This window comes from Uloborus diversus, chromosome 2, assembly GCF_026930045.1.
Source record: "Uloborus diversus isolate 005 chromosome 2, Udiv.v.3.1, whole genome shotgun sequence".
In the NCBI taxonomy this organism is placed as follows: Eukaryota; Metazoa; Arthropoda; class Arachnida; order Araneae; family Uloboridae; genus Uloborus; species Uloborus diversus.
In genome coordinates, this window is record NC_072732.1 from 174,347,126 (window position 1) to 174,364,397 (window position 17,272).

A 17,272-nucleotide genomic window follows, 5' to 3' on the forward strand; every position below is an offset into this window, starting at 1 on the left:
ACTCCCCCTTCGAACTACAGTACTGGTTGTGACCAACTTTGCTTATACATATTAAAATAAATTAGCAATTTGGGTACGAGGGCGAGACTTCGCGAGAAAGATTAATTTTGCATGAAAGTTTTGAGCGGTAATGGAAGCATCAGTGCACTGTAAAAAATCTCGGAAAACTCTCTGAATATATAAAAAAGTTTTCCGTAATACACAGATTCGTACGCCCTCCGCAGTTTTCCGCTATAATCAAAAACGTTTCCCGTATAGCAAGAAAGTAAGAGTCGACGCATGCGCAGCTCACAATTTTATAGTCGAGCAGCAAATCTAAACTGAAACTTTCGAAAGCACGCAATGAAAACAAGTGATGACTCATGTATGCGAAGTAACACTCATCAAGGGGATTAGTAGAAGTTTTGTTCCTCGCATGAATTCACTGAAGATAATTCTAAAGTCTTATATTTTCTTGCATATGTATCGTCATAAGATTGAATTTGAAGCTATGTCACTTATTTTTAAGTACGAAGTGCAAATTCTCGACGCATGCTCGCGGAAGGAATACAAACTGAAATTGAAAACCAAATAACTACCGAGAGGACGCCATGTAAATTCATTGCGTCGCATAACTTGTGTAGGTAATTTACTTTTTTCTTGGATACTTTTCTTCTTTCTACCAAATGGGTAATTTTTGTTGGCAGAATTTTATTCTGTCATAAAAATCACCTTTTTGGTGACCAAAGCCTGCAAAAGACCACCACCGACGAATAGGTAAGTCGCTTTGCAACTCTATTACTTTAAAGAGATTTAGTTCATATAAATCTCGTTAAAAAAAACTATTTTCTTCAGTATTATTTTTTCGTTGTGAACTATTGCAATTTGAAAATATTTTACATTACATAGAACACATATTTAAAGTGCAAGTGTGTCTAGTTTTATTCTGTAAAATTTATGAATTGAAGATTATAAAAAAATTTAAATATGTGTTATTGTGTACTTTGTTTTTATGTGTCAATCTCAGTTAATATTTGGCTATGTATCAAGCATTATGAATTAAATGTTATAATATGCAAATTGGTTTGATAGTTCGTCTTTAAGGTTGCATGTTTTCATTCTCTTGTAAACAGTGTAGCTAGATTGTATGAAGTAAAAAAAAAAAAAACTATCTCTTGTAATTAGGAACATAGTGCTTCAGTATTATCTAAATGACGATATCTCTTTAAATATTTGCATTAGCGAAACGCTTTAAATTAGTTAAATGTGTATTAATTTATTTAACAAATAGATACATATATGTATTTAAAAGTGTCTTCATTTTTTTCGTTTTACGAGCCTCAATTTTACCAAAAGCAAAAAAAAGAAAAAAAAAAGACTTAATAAAATAATTTTGTATTTTTACACCATATTAAAGCATTTGACTTATAATTTATATGATACTTTGATTTATAATGTATGTGATACTTTGATTTATAATGTATATGATGTTGCTTTTTCAAGGGGGGGTGGGCGCTTCATAGCATTTTATGGGTGCACCATCACTTTTATGGTGGGGGAGGGGTTATTCTCGTATATATGAAATGGAATAATCATGTAATAGAGTTCAATGTTTTAATAAATAAAATATATAATGCATTTTGCGCACACTGTAAAAATAAAATCAGTAACCTATTTTGAATAAGTATTTATATTTGTGATGAGCTGGAAAAGGGCAAGAACAGAAGAATCAACCCGAATGGTTCCAGCAGGGGGACTTGGTGTCATATTTAAATTCATCAATTTCTCTGTTGGTACTTTTCGGTACACTTTGTTCGTCAGAGAAATTGACTTGAGGTGAACGAATTCCGGAACGCGAAGGGTAGGTAAGTCCTGTCAAATTTTATCCGAAGATAAAAGCTATCAAGTTTGATACAAGATATGTTTTTAAGTTCTGCATTAAAAATACAATATGTTGATAATTTTGTCTTGAAAATATTGAGAGAAAAACTGAAGTTTAAGATTGTTTAACAAACAATCCCCACTTTTCAGAAGGTACCCCCACTCCAATTCCCCGACGATTTTGTGATTAGGAATGAAACTACTAGATTATTTCATAATTTTTCAAAAATTTATAACTGTGCATATGTTATGCTGCTAACCATGCTATTTGTCATTAGAAATTCCAAAAAAAAAAAAAAAATCCACGAATAATTCTAAAATTGCTTGTATTATTGCTCTTAGATATGAAAGAATTGAAACTGATATGGTATGCAATACTATAATAAAGAATTATGTTTTAGAAAAAATCACGGAAAAAGGATTCCGAAATTCTCGGAAACGTTTTTGAAAATTGTTTGGAGAATTCCGAAATACTCGGAAACGTTTTCGAAACTTTCATGAACCACAGCTGCACAGAATACTCAGAAACATTTCTGGAAATTACGGAAAGAGGATTCCGAAATACTCAGAAACGTTTCTGAAAATTACAGAAAGAGGATTCCGAAATACTCAGACACGTTTCTGGACATTACAGAAAGAGGATTCCGAAATACTCAGACACGTTTCTGGACATTACAGAAAGAGGATTCCGAAATACTCAGAAACGTTTTTGAAACTTTCATGAACCACAGCTGCACGATATACTCAGAAACGTTTCCGGATTTTTTTTACAGTGTGGGAAGAGTTTCAACATTTTGTGGGATCTAAGGACCTTTAACTTTTAACTAAAATATATGTAATACATAATGTAATTCGATATAGTTTCGTACGACTTTATTTAATACCATAAGTAAAAAAAATCGAGATATCGTAAAAAGCGTATGCTCTCAACATGAGATTTCTGTTAACATCAGCTGTTCAAAGCTATTTTTCTCAGAAGTCTTTTCCCGCTTTGCACGCATGATAGCACAAAAGCTTTAATATGTCTTCATAAAGCTTTTCATGTATGTTCTTCTGGTCTGTTTTTATAACTTGACCCTAAATTTTACTTAAAAATGAAACTTAATTTTTATTAATTATTTTCCCCAAAAATGTTGCTAATTATTTATTAAATTAAAATAAATAAATAAATATCAACTTTTTAAAATAAATTTTAAGTTATGGTGTCGAGGAAAGTATACGGTACTTTAAAATTAATATTAGAACTATACGTGTTTTTTTAAGGGAGGCAGAGTGCGCGCTGTTACTTGTTATTTTTCGAATGTCAGAAAAAAGTAAATTTTATTACAATTTTTTCCTATAATAAAACTGCACTGTTTAAATGTATGTTAGATTATGTACTTTTCCTCACATTTTCAGCTTTTATTTGAAACTGATTTTTAATCATACCTTTTATTTAAATTTAGAAATAAGCTTTTTAATGCCGGGTATTTGTCGCGTCGCGTTAGCACTTTAAGATTAAAGAAGTCAAGAAAGCAATTTGAGGGTTCTTGTTTTTGAACGTCCAACCTGTGTTTTAGCAACCTCGAGCGGGTTCGCGAAGCAGTTCCTATGGAGCTGCGACGCTTTTCCTACTTTTTAAATATACAATATTACACAGCAAAAATGCGATAGTTGGGGGGGGGGGGCGATGTTACAATAGTTGAGAAAAGTCTAACCTAGCAGCATTGTAAATCACAGATCCTAATCGCAGCATTGCGAAGCTGCCAGGAGAAATTTGCCCCAACTGTGCAGTTATTCTGTCATTCCAGTGCCATACAAAAACATTGATTGCTTAAATGTTGTTGTTAATTATATCCGACCTCAAGTAGACAATGCTACTCGTTTTAAGACAGAGAGGTACGGCTTCTGTAGCAGCATTTATCAACATTTCGATAACTTTGATCCAAACCAGAAGCCGAACAACTTCTGGCTCAGCACCCCAGAGGCATTGATTCACTCAGGGGTGCCTACAGGGGGGGGGGGAGATTATGGCGCAAGAGTTTTGACATCAAAATTTGGGGGGGAAGAGTAAATTTATTGCTATTAAAATTAATTTATTGCTTTATTTTTTATTTAAATTATTTACTTTATTTTATTCAATTTATATTTTATTTCATTTATTTATTTAGTTTGTGTCTGTGTGTATGTCATTGGCGTAACACAGAACTTGTCTAAATTAATAATAATCATCATCATAAATAAATAAATAATATTTTTAAAAAGTTATTAAAATTTAAAAAAATATATTAAATAAAAACAAAAAAACCGACTGCGTAAAAACCAAAACAACTAAAAAGAAAAAAATGTAAGCCCAGTAGTTTAGAATTTCATTAAGTATTGTTGAATGACTACTCCATAGTTTTCTAATCGATACACACATAAGACAAATCATTAGTTCAAAAGCAGAATAGAAGGATTAACAGTCGGGGCCCGTCCCTTTTTGACCAGTCAAGGAACCCCGTAAAATTTGAATGGGCCCCGACTGTTGATCCTTCTATTCAGCTTTTGAATTTACGATTTGTCTTATGTATATATCGATTATAAAACTATTTTAATGGAGTAGTAATTCAGTAATACATAATAAAATTCTAAACTACTGTGCTTATAATTTTTTTTTTAGTTTTTTTTTTTTTTTTTTTGGTTTTACGTAGTCGGGTTTTTTTGTTTTTATTTTATAATTATTTTTTTATTTTTCTCTCTTTATTTAATTTTCATTGACATAGTTATTATGAACATAAGACAGCAAATTTCGCAATCTTGTCATTTTATTGAGAAAGTTTATATCGTGAGGATTATTAAGTAACTTGCAGTAGTCTAAACTACTGACTATTAGTCCCTCTAGGAAGCCTACTCGGCTTAAAGCTACATATGCTTGACCTTTAGCAAAAATGCGCGATTTTAAGTCAAACCACAGCAATATTAACAGCGCGGAAAAGTCGTCAGTCAGATCTTTCTGCTAAAACTAAAAAAGCCCGTCAAGAGAGTACACGTCGCAAAACTCAGTCCCCTGAATCATGACAAAAACAAATGCAACATGTTAGAGATGAAAATCGAATTAGTAGACTTAGTAAACAACAAATTCTGGCAGTGAAAACGCTACCTGCATTTGTAGCACGCTGTGTAGCACGCAGGTAGCGTGCGACACGATCCGAACTAGCAATATGGCGAAAGTTGTTGATATGGTGAATTTTGATTACTGTCATGTATTTAGTGACACTCCCTAGGTTAAGACAATCGATTAACGTAAGAATTATCAAAATTGGCCAAGGGGTTTAGCTGTACAATGCCACATAGAAACAAACATACATACATAGACTCATAAACACATTATCCTCCTTTGCGTCACACACGCGCAGTCGGGTAAAAAAGAGAACTAAAAAATATTTTTAAAAAGTAAATGAAATAAAAAAGATAGCTAAAAAATAAAAAAGGGGAAAAAATATTGAGAAAAAATTTGGGGAGGGAATTTTTGCGCCATTGAAATGGGGGGTGGGGGCACCACTGGATTCACTTGGAGGACATTATAACCACGACATATTTAACGCACTCCAGTTATCATCAGCAAAACAGGAGGATCTTTGACTGGCTGGCATTGAACCCAGAACTCCATACAATTACGAGCTCGACTGCTCCCACATAAAATGTTTCAGCACGGAACTAACATTTCTCCGAGTAATTTTAATGAAAGGTAACACAATTAATTTCAATGACTTTCTAGGTTTTGACCTAGAACCAAAATTGGTAAATTTGCAGTGTTTCACAGTAATCTGCAATTTTGGGTAATTATGCGTTGTTATTTCATATTTTTACTTTTTAAAGGCAAGGGTATTTTTTCTCTCAAATAAAGTTCGATACTTCCAAAATCTCTCAAATCTCATCAGATAAAAACAAAACGCTTTATGTAATTTTTTTTTAATAGCTGCATTACTTCAAACCTATTTCGGGAAATGTGAATTATCAAAAACATTTTATAAAGGCACTCTAGCAGGTTTTCTCACTGATTCATTTTAGTCAAGGTTATGCCATCAGCAAATGCTTTCAATAAGCAGTTCGCTGTCGCAACGAGAAAAGTTGGGTATAAAACTAACACAAGATTTTATGTTTAATAGTTCGTTATTTTTTTTTATCGTTATTGTAAAAACTTCCTTATCCGCTTTCTTTATTATCAGCTATAAACATTGGATTTGATTTACAGCACTCACGAACAGGTGGTTCAAATTAAAGAGAGAAAAAAGAAAAGGAAGCCGCAAAATAAACTTGGCCCAATTACCTACTGACCAAGATGTGTGAAATCAAATTAATTGCGAGTCCTTTTAGGGATATTTTTTCCCCGCTGATCATCTAAAAGTACTATATGCAGTGTTACAATTACATATCTCCTTTTCTCGTTTAGTTAGAGAAAAAAAAAACATATTCTTTACGTTATACTTGTTGCTACGAGAAATGTAACCGGACACAATCAAAACCATCGACTGTGAAATAATGTCTAAAAAATTATTTATCTTTAAAAATACATTTTTTATTTGTAATTCTGAATTCTTTTTATAAATCACGACCTCAAAAAAATACTTCGTGATAGTAAGTTAACTTTACTTTTTTAAATAAATAATAATTGTTTCAGATTCCCTTGCCATATTTGGTAATGTTAACTGCTCGATTCGACCTACTATTTTACGAGTAGAATATTTTGCTAAATATTATTCACATTAGAATGGAGTTCGACTGTGAAATAATGTCTAAAAAATGATCTATCTTTAAAAACGTATTTTTTTATTTGTAATTCTGAATTCCTTTATCACGACCTCAAAAAATTACTTCGTGATAGTAAGTTAACTTCACTTTTTTAAATAAAAAAATATTTGAGTTAGTTTCTCCTGCCATACTTTGTGATGTAAACTGTTTGATTAGGCTAATGTTAAAGAACTTTAATATAGCCTGTCGCTATAAAAATTATAAAAAAAGAAAGAAAAAAAAACGAAAGAAAGAAAGAAAAATAAAAAGAAAAAAATGTTTTAAAAAAGTGAAACGTTGAAAATGTACATTTGTCAGTTTTTTTTTTTCTTAACTTATTTTACAAACCCACATTTTATTATTACTTTTTGTTTCCAACTTTTTATCAAAACCCAAAACGTGGCCCATATTTTCACCTTTACATCATTTTAAGTGAAATTTTTTCCTGATTTTTCTGCTAGCCACTTGCAATATCTTAGGAAACAAAAAATTCCCCAAGAGCTAACTGCCTATTTCCTCGTATATCAAAAACGATATTGCAACACAAAAGCTCCTTCATCCCCTCTTTAATTTAGATTAGGATTCAAATAAAATTCAACAAACCTTTTTATCTGCTAAATCATACATCGGGAAAAACTGATCTCATTTATTCTTTCAATCTATTGTATAATCTTTCAATCAATAAGCAAATAGGTCCAATGTTATGAATGAAACATAAACATTTTCTCAGTGATGCATTTTTTGTAATGAAATTTATAATAATTTAATGCATAATAATTTGGGCTGAAAATGAATTGTTAACAAATCTGGGTTTTTCTCAAGTTGTACTGTAATTGATTTCCCTTACATACGGTTTTAATATCGGTTGTTCACAGAGTTCAAAAATTATGTTTAAAAATGCTATTGATATTATTAAGGTAATGGATCATTTCACGGTATTTTGGATAATTATGTAAAGTCCGTAACATGACTTTTTTTCCATAACTTTTTTATTTGCTGCTTGATTAGCGGAACTCTCAACTGCCGAATAGAATTTCACATTTTGCCGAATGCAATTCCAAATTTCGCCCAATAGAATTCCACATTTTGCCGAACGTTGGTAATTTTTCCGAATTGTCAGACAAAATCCGCTGAATAAGGAAATTTTTTGACGGTCAGATTGACCTCCCGTGACCTCCCATCAGGGCGCCGGCCCTATTCACCACATTAATGGTCAATCGGATAAATATTTTGGTACATAACAAGCTTATCTTCTTCTCACGGTACTCTTTCTTTTATTGGACAAACCAATGAGTGGGTTGATGTTGGTTTAAAAAAAAAGTCAGAACTTTATGGTGCAATATTTTGACAGGGCATAAATAATCTCTGTATGTTTGAAGGGAGGGAGGAATTCTTCATGTCACCATCCCACCAGAAGCTCCCGGATACTTATTCCAAAGGATGATCTAACTTGATAGTTGTGCAATACACAGCTCGACACTACTGTCTGGATTAAGGGCGTATGTTAATTCATGATATCATAACGCCAACACCGTATTGGAAAACGAAACATCGATCAGGGTCAGTGAGCGCTGGCCAAGCAGTGAACCCACGCACTCAAGCAAACGCCATGGAGTCTCAGGTAGCTGATAGTTAAACTCAGCACTGTAATTATGGCGGGTAATAAAGGGTTAAATGCGTATTATAAAACGCAATTTAGATAAAAGTCACCGCACCATCATTGTTCACCGCATGAAATAAACTTGAAATGATAGAGTAGTAAAATTGCTTTGTTATTCTTATTTTATATACTGTCGAACGAATAATGAATTCTTTTCGAATATAATTCGCATTATTATGTGGTATTTACTTTAAATTTTTTGACAAAAATAGGTCTTTTGTTGAAATAATTATTTTTCTTCAATGGATTAAATTTTTATTTTATTTAAATAACTTTGATTATTCAATTAGTCGATTATATTTTTCGAGTTTTTTTATATTTCAATCTGTTTTCTCTCGACAAAAACCCTAACTACCTTTACCGTACGTATTTATTAAGAGCACTTTTTATTTATTTATTTTTTAGGCTCACTAAAATTAAATGTGTAAACATACAAAGAGATAGGCACTTGTTTCATACGTATAAAATATGTACGCAAATACTTCGTCATAAAGTTCACATCATCCTGTAACGTACGTGTTGTTCAAAAAGATAATTTCAAAATGCAGGACATTCTCTAGATCAGTGATTTTCAGTCTGTGGTCCGCGAGTAATTTTCATGTGGTTTGCGAACAGTTAATAAAATTTAACCTTTATCATTTTTATAGTTGTAGTTAAATTTATTAAAGAAAACATTTGTATTTATCTCATTTTGCCTAATATTTTATTTCCTTTGTCTTTCTAATGGGGCCGCGTTTGCAGGCCTAGTGATAAATAAAAAAATAAATAAAAATTACTTTAAACAGCAAAAGCTGTGAAGTTGACTTGCCTTGTAAGTTGACCGCCACTTTCGGGTGCAAAAAAAAAAAAAAAATCTCTCTCACCACTCCCAAAAGTTGACCACCTGCGAAGCCGAACACGAAAGTACTGCACCACAAGTCTTCAATTTACACAAGTTTCGATGTATTTCTATTGTATTTTGGTAGAGTAAGAATTACTACTTTCAGTTTAAACTGCAGCGAATTTAGAGGAATAGAAAGCGCACCAGTTTTGTTTATTGATTTAAAAACAGAAAATTCTACTTTTCTTGCAATATTTTTATTTCTCTCTAAAAGCACAACAGTCCCTTACCCTGCCTGCCTTAACGATGCGCTCCTTTTAGCGCTTTATCTGAAATTCAAAAGCTAAGTTTTACTATTTCTACATTTTTTGGGACGAATGAAAAAACTCGATACGTTCAAGAGGAACGCATAACGGGGCGCAATATAAAGAGGAGTTATCTTTTACGATGATTGTCTAACCAGGGCATGATTACTGAATAGACCAACTAGACCGAGGCCTAGAACCCTCCAAATTCCAAAAAATGTTTTAGCCAAAAGCCAAAATTGTAAGTTCTGACTAGAAGGAAGGGGAGGGTGCCTGAAAAAGCGTTTGTCCTTGACCCCCTCTCACATAAATTATATTTTTCTTTTCGTTAGCAAGTGTTATTAATTGAAGTGAAAAAAATCCTTGCTTAAACAAATCAAAATTAGAACTTGGAAAAATATCTGAAGACGGTGCTACGTTATCCCCGTTTTGAAGAAGCTTAGATAAACTCTGAATCAACAAAACAGACATCATTTCGACACACGTGCAAACACACCCACAGAGTAGGGAAAAGAGGAAGAGGGGTAGGGGAAGGCTGCTCTCCATACATGGACAGGAGAAAGTTTTCGTGTGACGTCACGCCTACGTCATGAGACTGGTTCGTGGCTTCGGTCGAATTCACGCGAGAAAAGGGAAAAAAATAAACTCTGACAGGGATTTTCTTTTTTAGGCGTGGGATTTAAATTCAAAGTTGGTTTCCGTCAGAAAATGCTCCGTTTTATGTCACTTTTTTATAGTTTGATGAACTGTTAAATGAACAGTCTAAATTATTCTTGAAAGGAAGGTGGGTATTTTCAGCATTTTCATCGTCAATTTCTGTCGTTCACAATACCGAAATGTATTTTTCTTCAAGAAATATAAAAATATTTTTAAATTTACTCGCACTGATTAGATTCTTGCTCAAATTGACTAAATCCGATCCACACGTATCATACCTGTCTGAAAAACCTGGGTATATACTTATGTGCAGATAGCAGCGTACCTATGGGGTCCAGCGCCCCTGGCGAACTTAAGAAATTGCGTCCCCTCCCAAGGTTGCCCCGATGGGAAGTCACCGGAGTTTACTGTGACCTACCAATTTTTTGGAGGGGGGGTGGGAGGGCATTTTAACTAATTGATCGACAAATTAGGAGACAGTATTGCAACTTTTACATTCTTATTTTCTTTTTTAAAATTGTTTTCAATAATGCCCAATGTTCCTTTGCTGCAGATGTTATGCATGTGTATTTCTGCTCGAATTTTCTCATTCGGTAAAAGTGAGATTTCATTTGGCAATTTATGAGTTTATTATTATTATCATTATTATTATTATTTTTATCTTTTAAAGCATTTGCTACTTATACGATACATTTATTTTCAAAATTAAAAAAAAAAAAAATCAGTCAGTCGAAATGTCGCCCCTGGCTGTTGCGCCTCTGGCGAGAGCCAAGCTCTAGGTACGCCACTGTGTGCAGAGATGTTTTTGACGCCTCCACAAGCGGATGGTCACGCATGAGAAATTTGAAATACGCCTCAAAAGCTAAGTCAAGAAATTTTTCATTCCTGTATTTTTAATAAAAATCAAGCAATGTGGAGAAAAGGGGGGAAAATGTGAGTGGAATTAATAAGAAGCATTACATATGAATTGAACTACATTTTGAAATACAAAATAAATACTCTAAATGTCAAGCAAGAAAGAAAACATCTCTTATTCCCCTACCCTCTTCCACTTCATTCTTAGAAAGTTAGGTTAGTGGCGCAGGGAAGGGGGGAGGGAGGTTTGGGGTTTCAAAACACCCACCAGAAGCCTTGGTATTCATTAGGGTAAAAGAGTCGGAGTCGGTCATTATCCCTCAATGTCCGCAACTCTGTCAGTGCATGCGCAGTCGGAATCGGACTGCTTTTAGGGTAAAGGAGTCGGTACTAAAATGGCCGGAGTAAGAATCGGCTTTGGTTCCTCCGACTCCGCAGCCCTCGTAAGGGCTGCTTTGACCAAAAAAAAAAAAAAAAACCTTCCGACGGAATGGGGTCGTTTCCGGAATTTAAAAGTTTTTTTTTCCTGAAAGAGCATGCTTAAAAACATAGGATTAACCATTTTTTAAATCATTTCCAAAGTTTAATTTCTTTTAACACTTATTTTAAACGTTGCAATTTCATTGTTTACGCTTCTGCTTATGACATCACAAATGATGAAATGGCATTCACTGTTGCCATTAGCACACAGAGCAATATTTAACTCGCATCTTTACTCACGTGTACTGGCAACAATATGGTTGATAGCAAGCGTAGAGCACAATATTTAATTCGCTTCTTGATTATCATCACGCGGAAACGCGGAAGACAGATGCACCAAAGAACATCATTTGTGACGGCATAAAGATAACTTCTTATTTTCAAAATCGGACATTTTAAAAAATTAATTAAAAATCAAGCGTTGGGAAAATAAAAGTTTTTCCTCCCTCCATGTTTTTTTTTTTTTTTTGCTTATTCTATCAATTTAAGTGACTAAAAGTATAATTATTTTTGACTGAAATAAACAACCCCATTTGTGGCTGCGATAGTGAGTTATGTGTTTTCTTCCTTTCTTTCAATCTTTCATGGTTGAGGAGTCAATGTCGGAGTCAGATCCGGACTGGTTTTGGGCAAATGAGTCAGAATCAACAGTTGAAAGTTTTAAATTCTAAATGTCGGAGTCGGTCATTTGTTTTACGAGTTCGCAGCTCTACAGGAGTCCGGAGTCAGAGCCGGAGTCGTGGAGTCGGGTTGATGTTGAGGTAAATGAGTCGGAGTTGGTCATTCTCCCTTCGGTTCCGCAGCACTGGTTTATTAATGGAATTGATCACTTTATGGTCTTCATTGTGTTCTTATACTTCACTCTTTTAAAATAGATTTTCCACCTCTAAAAAATACCGCAGAATATTTTCCCGCTTTAAAAAAAAAAAAACTGGAGCTCGAAAATAATAATAAGAAGAAAATAAACAGTTGCCACTATTTTACTGATGGATAAAAAGAAAAGTCAAACGATCCAAATTTTAATTACACCTCATTTTTGCACAAAGTTGTGCAAAATAAAGATGTCCGCTAAAAGTAAGAAAGCAAATTAAGCGCGCGGCATCCATACAGAGAAGGATTACTTTCATGCAGCAATAGAGACACATCAGTGTATTGATTCAACAGTTTTTCATGCATTTGCACCTCTTAAAAAAAAAAAACTAGTGAACACAATTTAACAGTAGAAGATTTCAAAAAATAAACATACGATTAAGAAGAAATTTTCGCACAAATGGTTCAAATTTAAATTTGTGATTTTTTACATGATCTCGTCTTTGAGAGAAACTGCGATTATTTATTTATTTATTTTTATTCTTCTTTTCTTTTTTTTTCAAAAATTTCGCAACTTTATTGGATTTAATTTTTATTCACAGATAGAATGTTTTTTTCTTTCGAGAAATGTTTTTTTGAGAAATTTTTTCTTTTCTTCGTTCGAACAGATAATATTTGAGCAATTTAGGCCAACGTACTTTGAGCATTACAAAATACTGTTTTTAAATTAATCTTGAAAAAGTTAATGAATTGAACATTCGAAAACAAAAATCTGGGATGATGAGTAGTACGTATTTAGTGAAACTTATGGTAGAAAATCAAACGGTTCATTAAATTTTTCGAGACAAAAAATGTTAAGTAAATAAGTGGACCAACGTACCCCTGCTACATATCAGTACAATTCCTAAAAAATATGGCTCAAATACTAAGGCTACGGAGTCGGGAATAGGTCTGATTTTGGGGCAAAGGAGTCGGAGTCGGGAGTCATTCATTTCCCCTCAAAGTTCGCAACTCTTCCAGCGCTTGCTGAGTCGGACTTATTTTGGGATAAAAGAGTTAGAGTCAGAGTGTGATTCGAAGGCTACAAAATTGTCGGAGTTGGTCATTTTTACTCCGACTCCGCAGCTCTGTCAAAGACATTGTGCTCTTTTCTGTATTTATAATCAGTGCAAAAATGTCTTTTTCCACATTTTACGAAATCATCTGTTGACTATGTAAACCTAAAAATATAACAATTGCTTTCTTTTTAGCACATTGATTTGCCATCTTGATAGTACTCACAGTTTATTTCGCGATTAGAAAGAAGTATTCAGTGGAAATATAGGCATAATTAAGCATGCCAGATTTCTGAAATGTTCAACCGGGACACCGAACCTCCCCCCCCCCCCCGCGTCGCTAGTATTCAAAAGGGTACACAGCACCTGTGCCTAATTTTTCGAGTGTTTTAAAGGCCAGTTTGTTCTCAATGTTAAGAATAAATTGTTACTAATTATAAACCTATAACATTTCGCTTCTGAGATGTAAATATTTACAACTTATTTCAGGGGAAAAAAACGTTCTGAATGAAGAATAACAAATTGAACATTATTTAGATATACTTTTTATTTTAAGCACTTTTTTAGACGAGTCTTTTTTGGTTTTATAATCTTGTTGTAAAATCCTCACACGTTAATCCGGTATTAGTTTTACAAGTCAAAGTAATTAAATAATCATTCACAGGTTATTATTTTTAGACCTTTTTAGTCATTTGTAATCAAATTTGTCTTTTTCATGGACGTGAAGTAAACCAGTCGGGACACCGGGATTTTATCTGAAAACCGGGACAGTCCCGGTCACACCGGAACATCTGGCAAGCCTAAACATAACCAAACCAGTTACGAAGTAAGTTAAATATTCAGCATGTTTATAATTAATGCAATAACTCATTTATGCTTTATCAATAGCAAATTTTAGTAAGTTACTCCTCCTCTGCAATGTTACAAAATAAAATGAGAAGTTTGGAGCAAATAATAGCAAAAAGAAAAGAAAATTTGAATTTTTTTTAAATCTTAATTCAAATTAAGTTTTTCGCAATCACGAGTGTGTGTGTGCATGTAGGTGCGTATGTGTATATGCATGTGTGTGTAGGCGTGTGTGTGAAAGCGTGTGTGCGTATATAGACGTGTGTGTTTGTTTGTGTTTTTGCGTAGCCAAAGAAAGGGGAGGGTTGAACGTCTGTTGTCGGGGTGCGATGTATGAAAATGCATTGATTTCTCAAGGTCACGTCGGAAATTGTCCCCTCCTGACCCCCTAAAATCTTGATCTCCTCCTGACCCTATTACAAAGTATCAGACTGCAGATTGGAAGAGGGGAAACTCATTTATAGAAAAAGTGATGCCGTTAAGGAAAATTTTGTTGCAAAATTTTTTGCAACATCTTTTAAAAGAGAATGCTAATAAAACAAACAAGTTCATAAAGTTTTTACCATCAAGATGGTAGGGCAATTAATATGATAACAATTTAAACTGCAAGACTAAAAAATGATTTGCTACAAAAACCTTTCTTTGAACAAATTATTTCCGTCGAAAGCTAAAGAAGTAACGTAATTATTCAGTAATCAAAAAGACGCATTCAAAACATTATATTGATAAGTAGAGGTAAACGATTCACGCAAATTCGAAACGAAAACCAAGATAAACGAGATTCGGAAAATGACGGATAAATTGAACATGACAGCTGTTGAAGGGAATATTCACTCTCCGAGAGGGATTTTTTTTCAACGTCGGGGGGAAAAGGAGGGACAATCGGCGAGATCGCTCATAGTATCCAAAAAGGCATGAATGAAATCGCCTTACCTGAAGCAAAGCGATCACTATCCGTGTGTTGCCGGACTGCACTGCTATAGTGCTGATCGTGGTGGTGGCCGGCCCCCCATGGGATGGGCCCATCATGTCGTCGGCGCAGACGATTTCGGGGCTGGTAGCTGCCATCCGGCAAGCCCCTCGCTCAGCGGCAGACACTCGACTGGTGTGGGTACTCGCTTCGAACCGGGTCAGCTGGAAAAGCGCTAGGGAAAGTTTGCGGGGAGTGAGGAGCGGAGAAAGAGAGCGGCTCTGTTGCTCCCTCTTTCGAAGACAAACTTTCTCTCAGAAGAGATCTTTCTCTCAAATTCACTGCGACGACATGTTTGAACACAATAATTTTGGCAAGGAACCAACGCACTCATTCAAAGCAAAGGTGGATCCAGAAGTTTTTCAAGGGAGAACCGATTGGATTGATTTTCATTTCTTACATTTACTGTGCATACTGGTTTACAAAAATGATCATAAAGGTTTCGGATTTCAATTTCGAAACATTTCCTTGGGGGACTCCTTTTCCTCTCTTCCCCCAACACCATTTGAAACTCATTCATTCATTATAATTTCGAATAATCTATAATAATCCATTCACCCTTCAGTCCCTTCTCCCTAAAATGGGAGATGATGATCTAGAATTCGTTTTTTGGTCGTTTAATTTTTTAAAAAAAATGCTGGGGTAGGGTCCTCAAACCTCTCCTTCTCTAAGACCTAAAATTACCACAGATCATCTAAACTGCAATTTCGAACATTTTCCGGAAGTAACCCCCGGACCAACTTATTCCAATAGGAAGAGGCGCAACAGTAAGAGGGACGGCAATTAGCCAAGGGTATTGAAAAAAAAAATCATGATTTTATAGTAAAACTATTTTATTGACCTTTTCTTTGAAAAATTAGTACATATGAATGTAGCTGAAATGGGGAAGAGGGAAAAATAAAAAGAATGAAGATTGGATGCTTGGAGCACTGGTTTAGCTTAATACATCTACACGACAGTGGCGTATCTCAGGGTTCCGTTTCAACTCTCGGTGGAAAAATAAGTATTTTGAATATATTCTCCCCTTAAAAACATTACAAAAGATTGCACAAAACTGAGTTTTCTAGCGACAACTTCCGATCTAATTCGAGGAAATGCTCCCCCCAGGGGCGGCAAATAGGGGGGTCAAGAGGGGGCGGTCGCACCCCCAAATTTTTTAAGCAGAATGATAGAAAATGGGTGAATTCAATTTATGTAAGTCGGAAATCAATGTTCATTAAAAAAATCTTGCTGGTTCTCAGTAACTATTTGTTGAAACTCGACACATTCCCAGACCAGAAAAAGTGTTTTTCGCTATTTGGATGATGACTTAGAAATTCACGAAATATTTTTCGGCCTTTTCACGGCTGAACGATGGTATGTCCAATATGAGAGGCTCGTGCAAAGTGGTGTAGCTGCATGGTTTTCTCAAGAAAATTCCTTGATATTTTACATTCACTTTTATGCTCATTTTTTAAGTGTATACTTATTTAATGGGTGTTCATCGCTTTCTTTTGCTAGAAACACGTTTCAGCTGCTCATTGCATTATCTGCCTTCATAGCAACTTCTTAAAAATGCATGTGCTTATTGAATAAAAAAAGACAAAATACCCTTTATGGGGCTCTATAGTTCTGCAATCTCGAAGTGACACAAGATGGTCTTCAAGAGTTAAAACCATAAAAACCTTTCTCTATAACTTCAAAGCAGTGATTTGACGATTGTGAGAATTATTGCAAAACGATTCTTTCAATGGTGAAAAAGCTCATGCCCTTCAGCATGTATGACTTCGTTTGAATTTTTATTCAATTTGTTTCTATTGCGGAAAGTGTTTTAAAAATGCTTTACTCTATCAAAAATCTTCAATCCGCCACATTTAATTTTCGGACTATTCAAGCCACAGTTCAATCTACAATTGATCTGTGCGTTCATACTACCATAGTTCAATCTGCAATTGAAATTGAAAATTGATTTTACATAGATGCATATTTCAATCAATGGTGAAACGTTTTCAAAAAAATTCTTCCTCCGAGCCAATTTAAAAAAGGCGCTAAAAAAAGAAAAATCCACATGATGATGTGAAGTCAAACACTGACTTTTTAATATTTTGTATGAAGTAATAGATCGTTTTTCAAACAAAATTAACACAAGATTTGATGATAATTATTTTTCTGCATGGTTGGCTCTATATTATCTGGATTGGATTTTTTGAAAACGAAAAATAA

At 34.2% G+C, this 17,272-nt stretch overlaps 1 protein-coding gene across 2 annotated transcripts in view; it reads right to left on the bottom strand.

Annotated features, from left to right (window-relative positions):
* Window positions 1-17,272, bottom strand: part of LOC129216164 (muscle M-line assembly protein unc-89-like) — a 139,451-nt gene that overhangs the window by 97,537 nt on the left and 24,642 nt on the right. The window contains exon 1 of one of the 2 annotated variants that reach the window (XM_054850334.1): window positions 15,034-15,173. The exons of the other annotated variant lie outside the window; for it this stretch is intronic. Coding sequence (XP_054706309.1) covers window positions 15,034-15,168 — 135 coding nt within the window. The 5' untranslated portion in view covers window positions 15,169-15,173. Of the gene's footprint in view, window positions 1-15,033; window positions 15,174-17,272 lie in introns of those variants that run through there. 2 annotated transcript variants of the gene reach the window in all.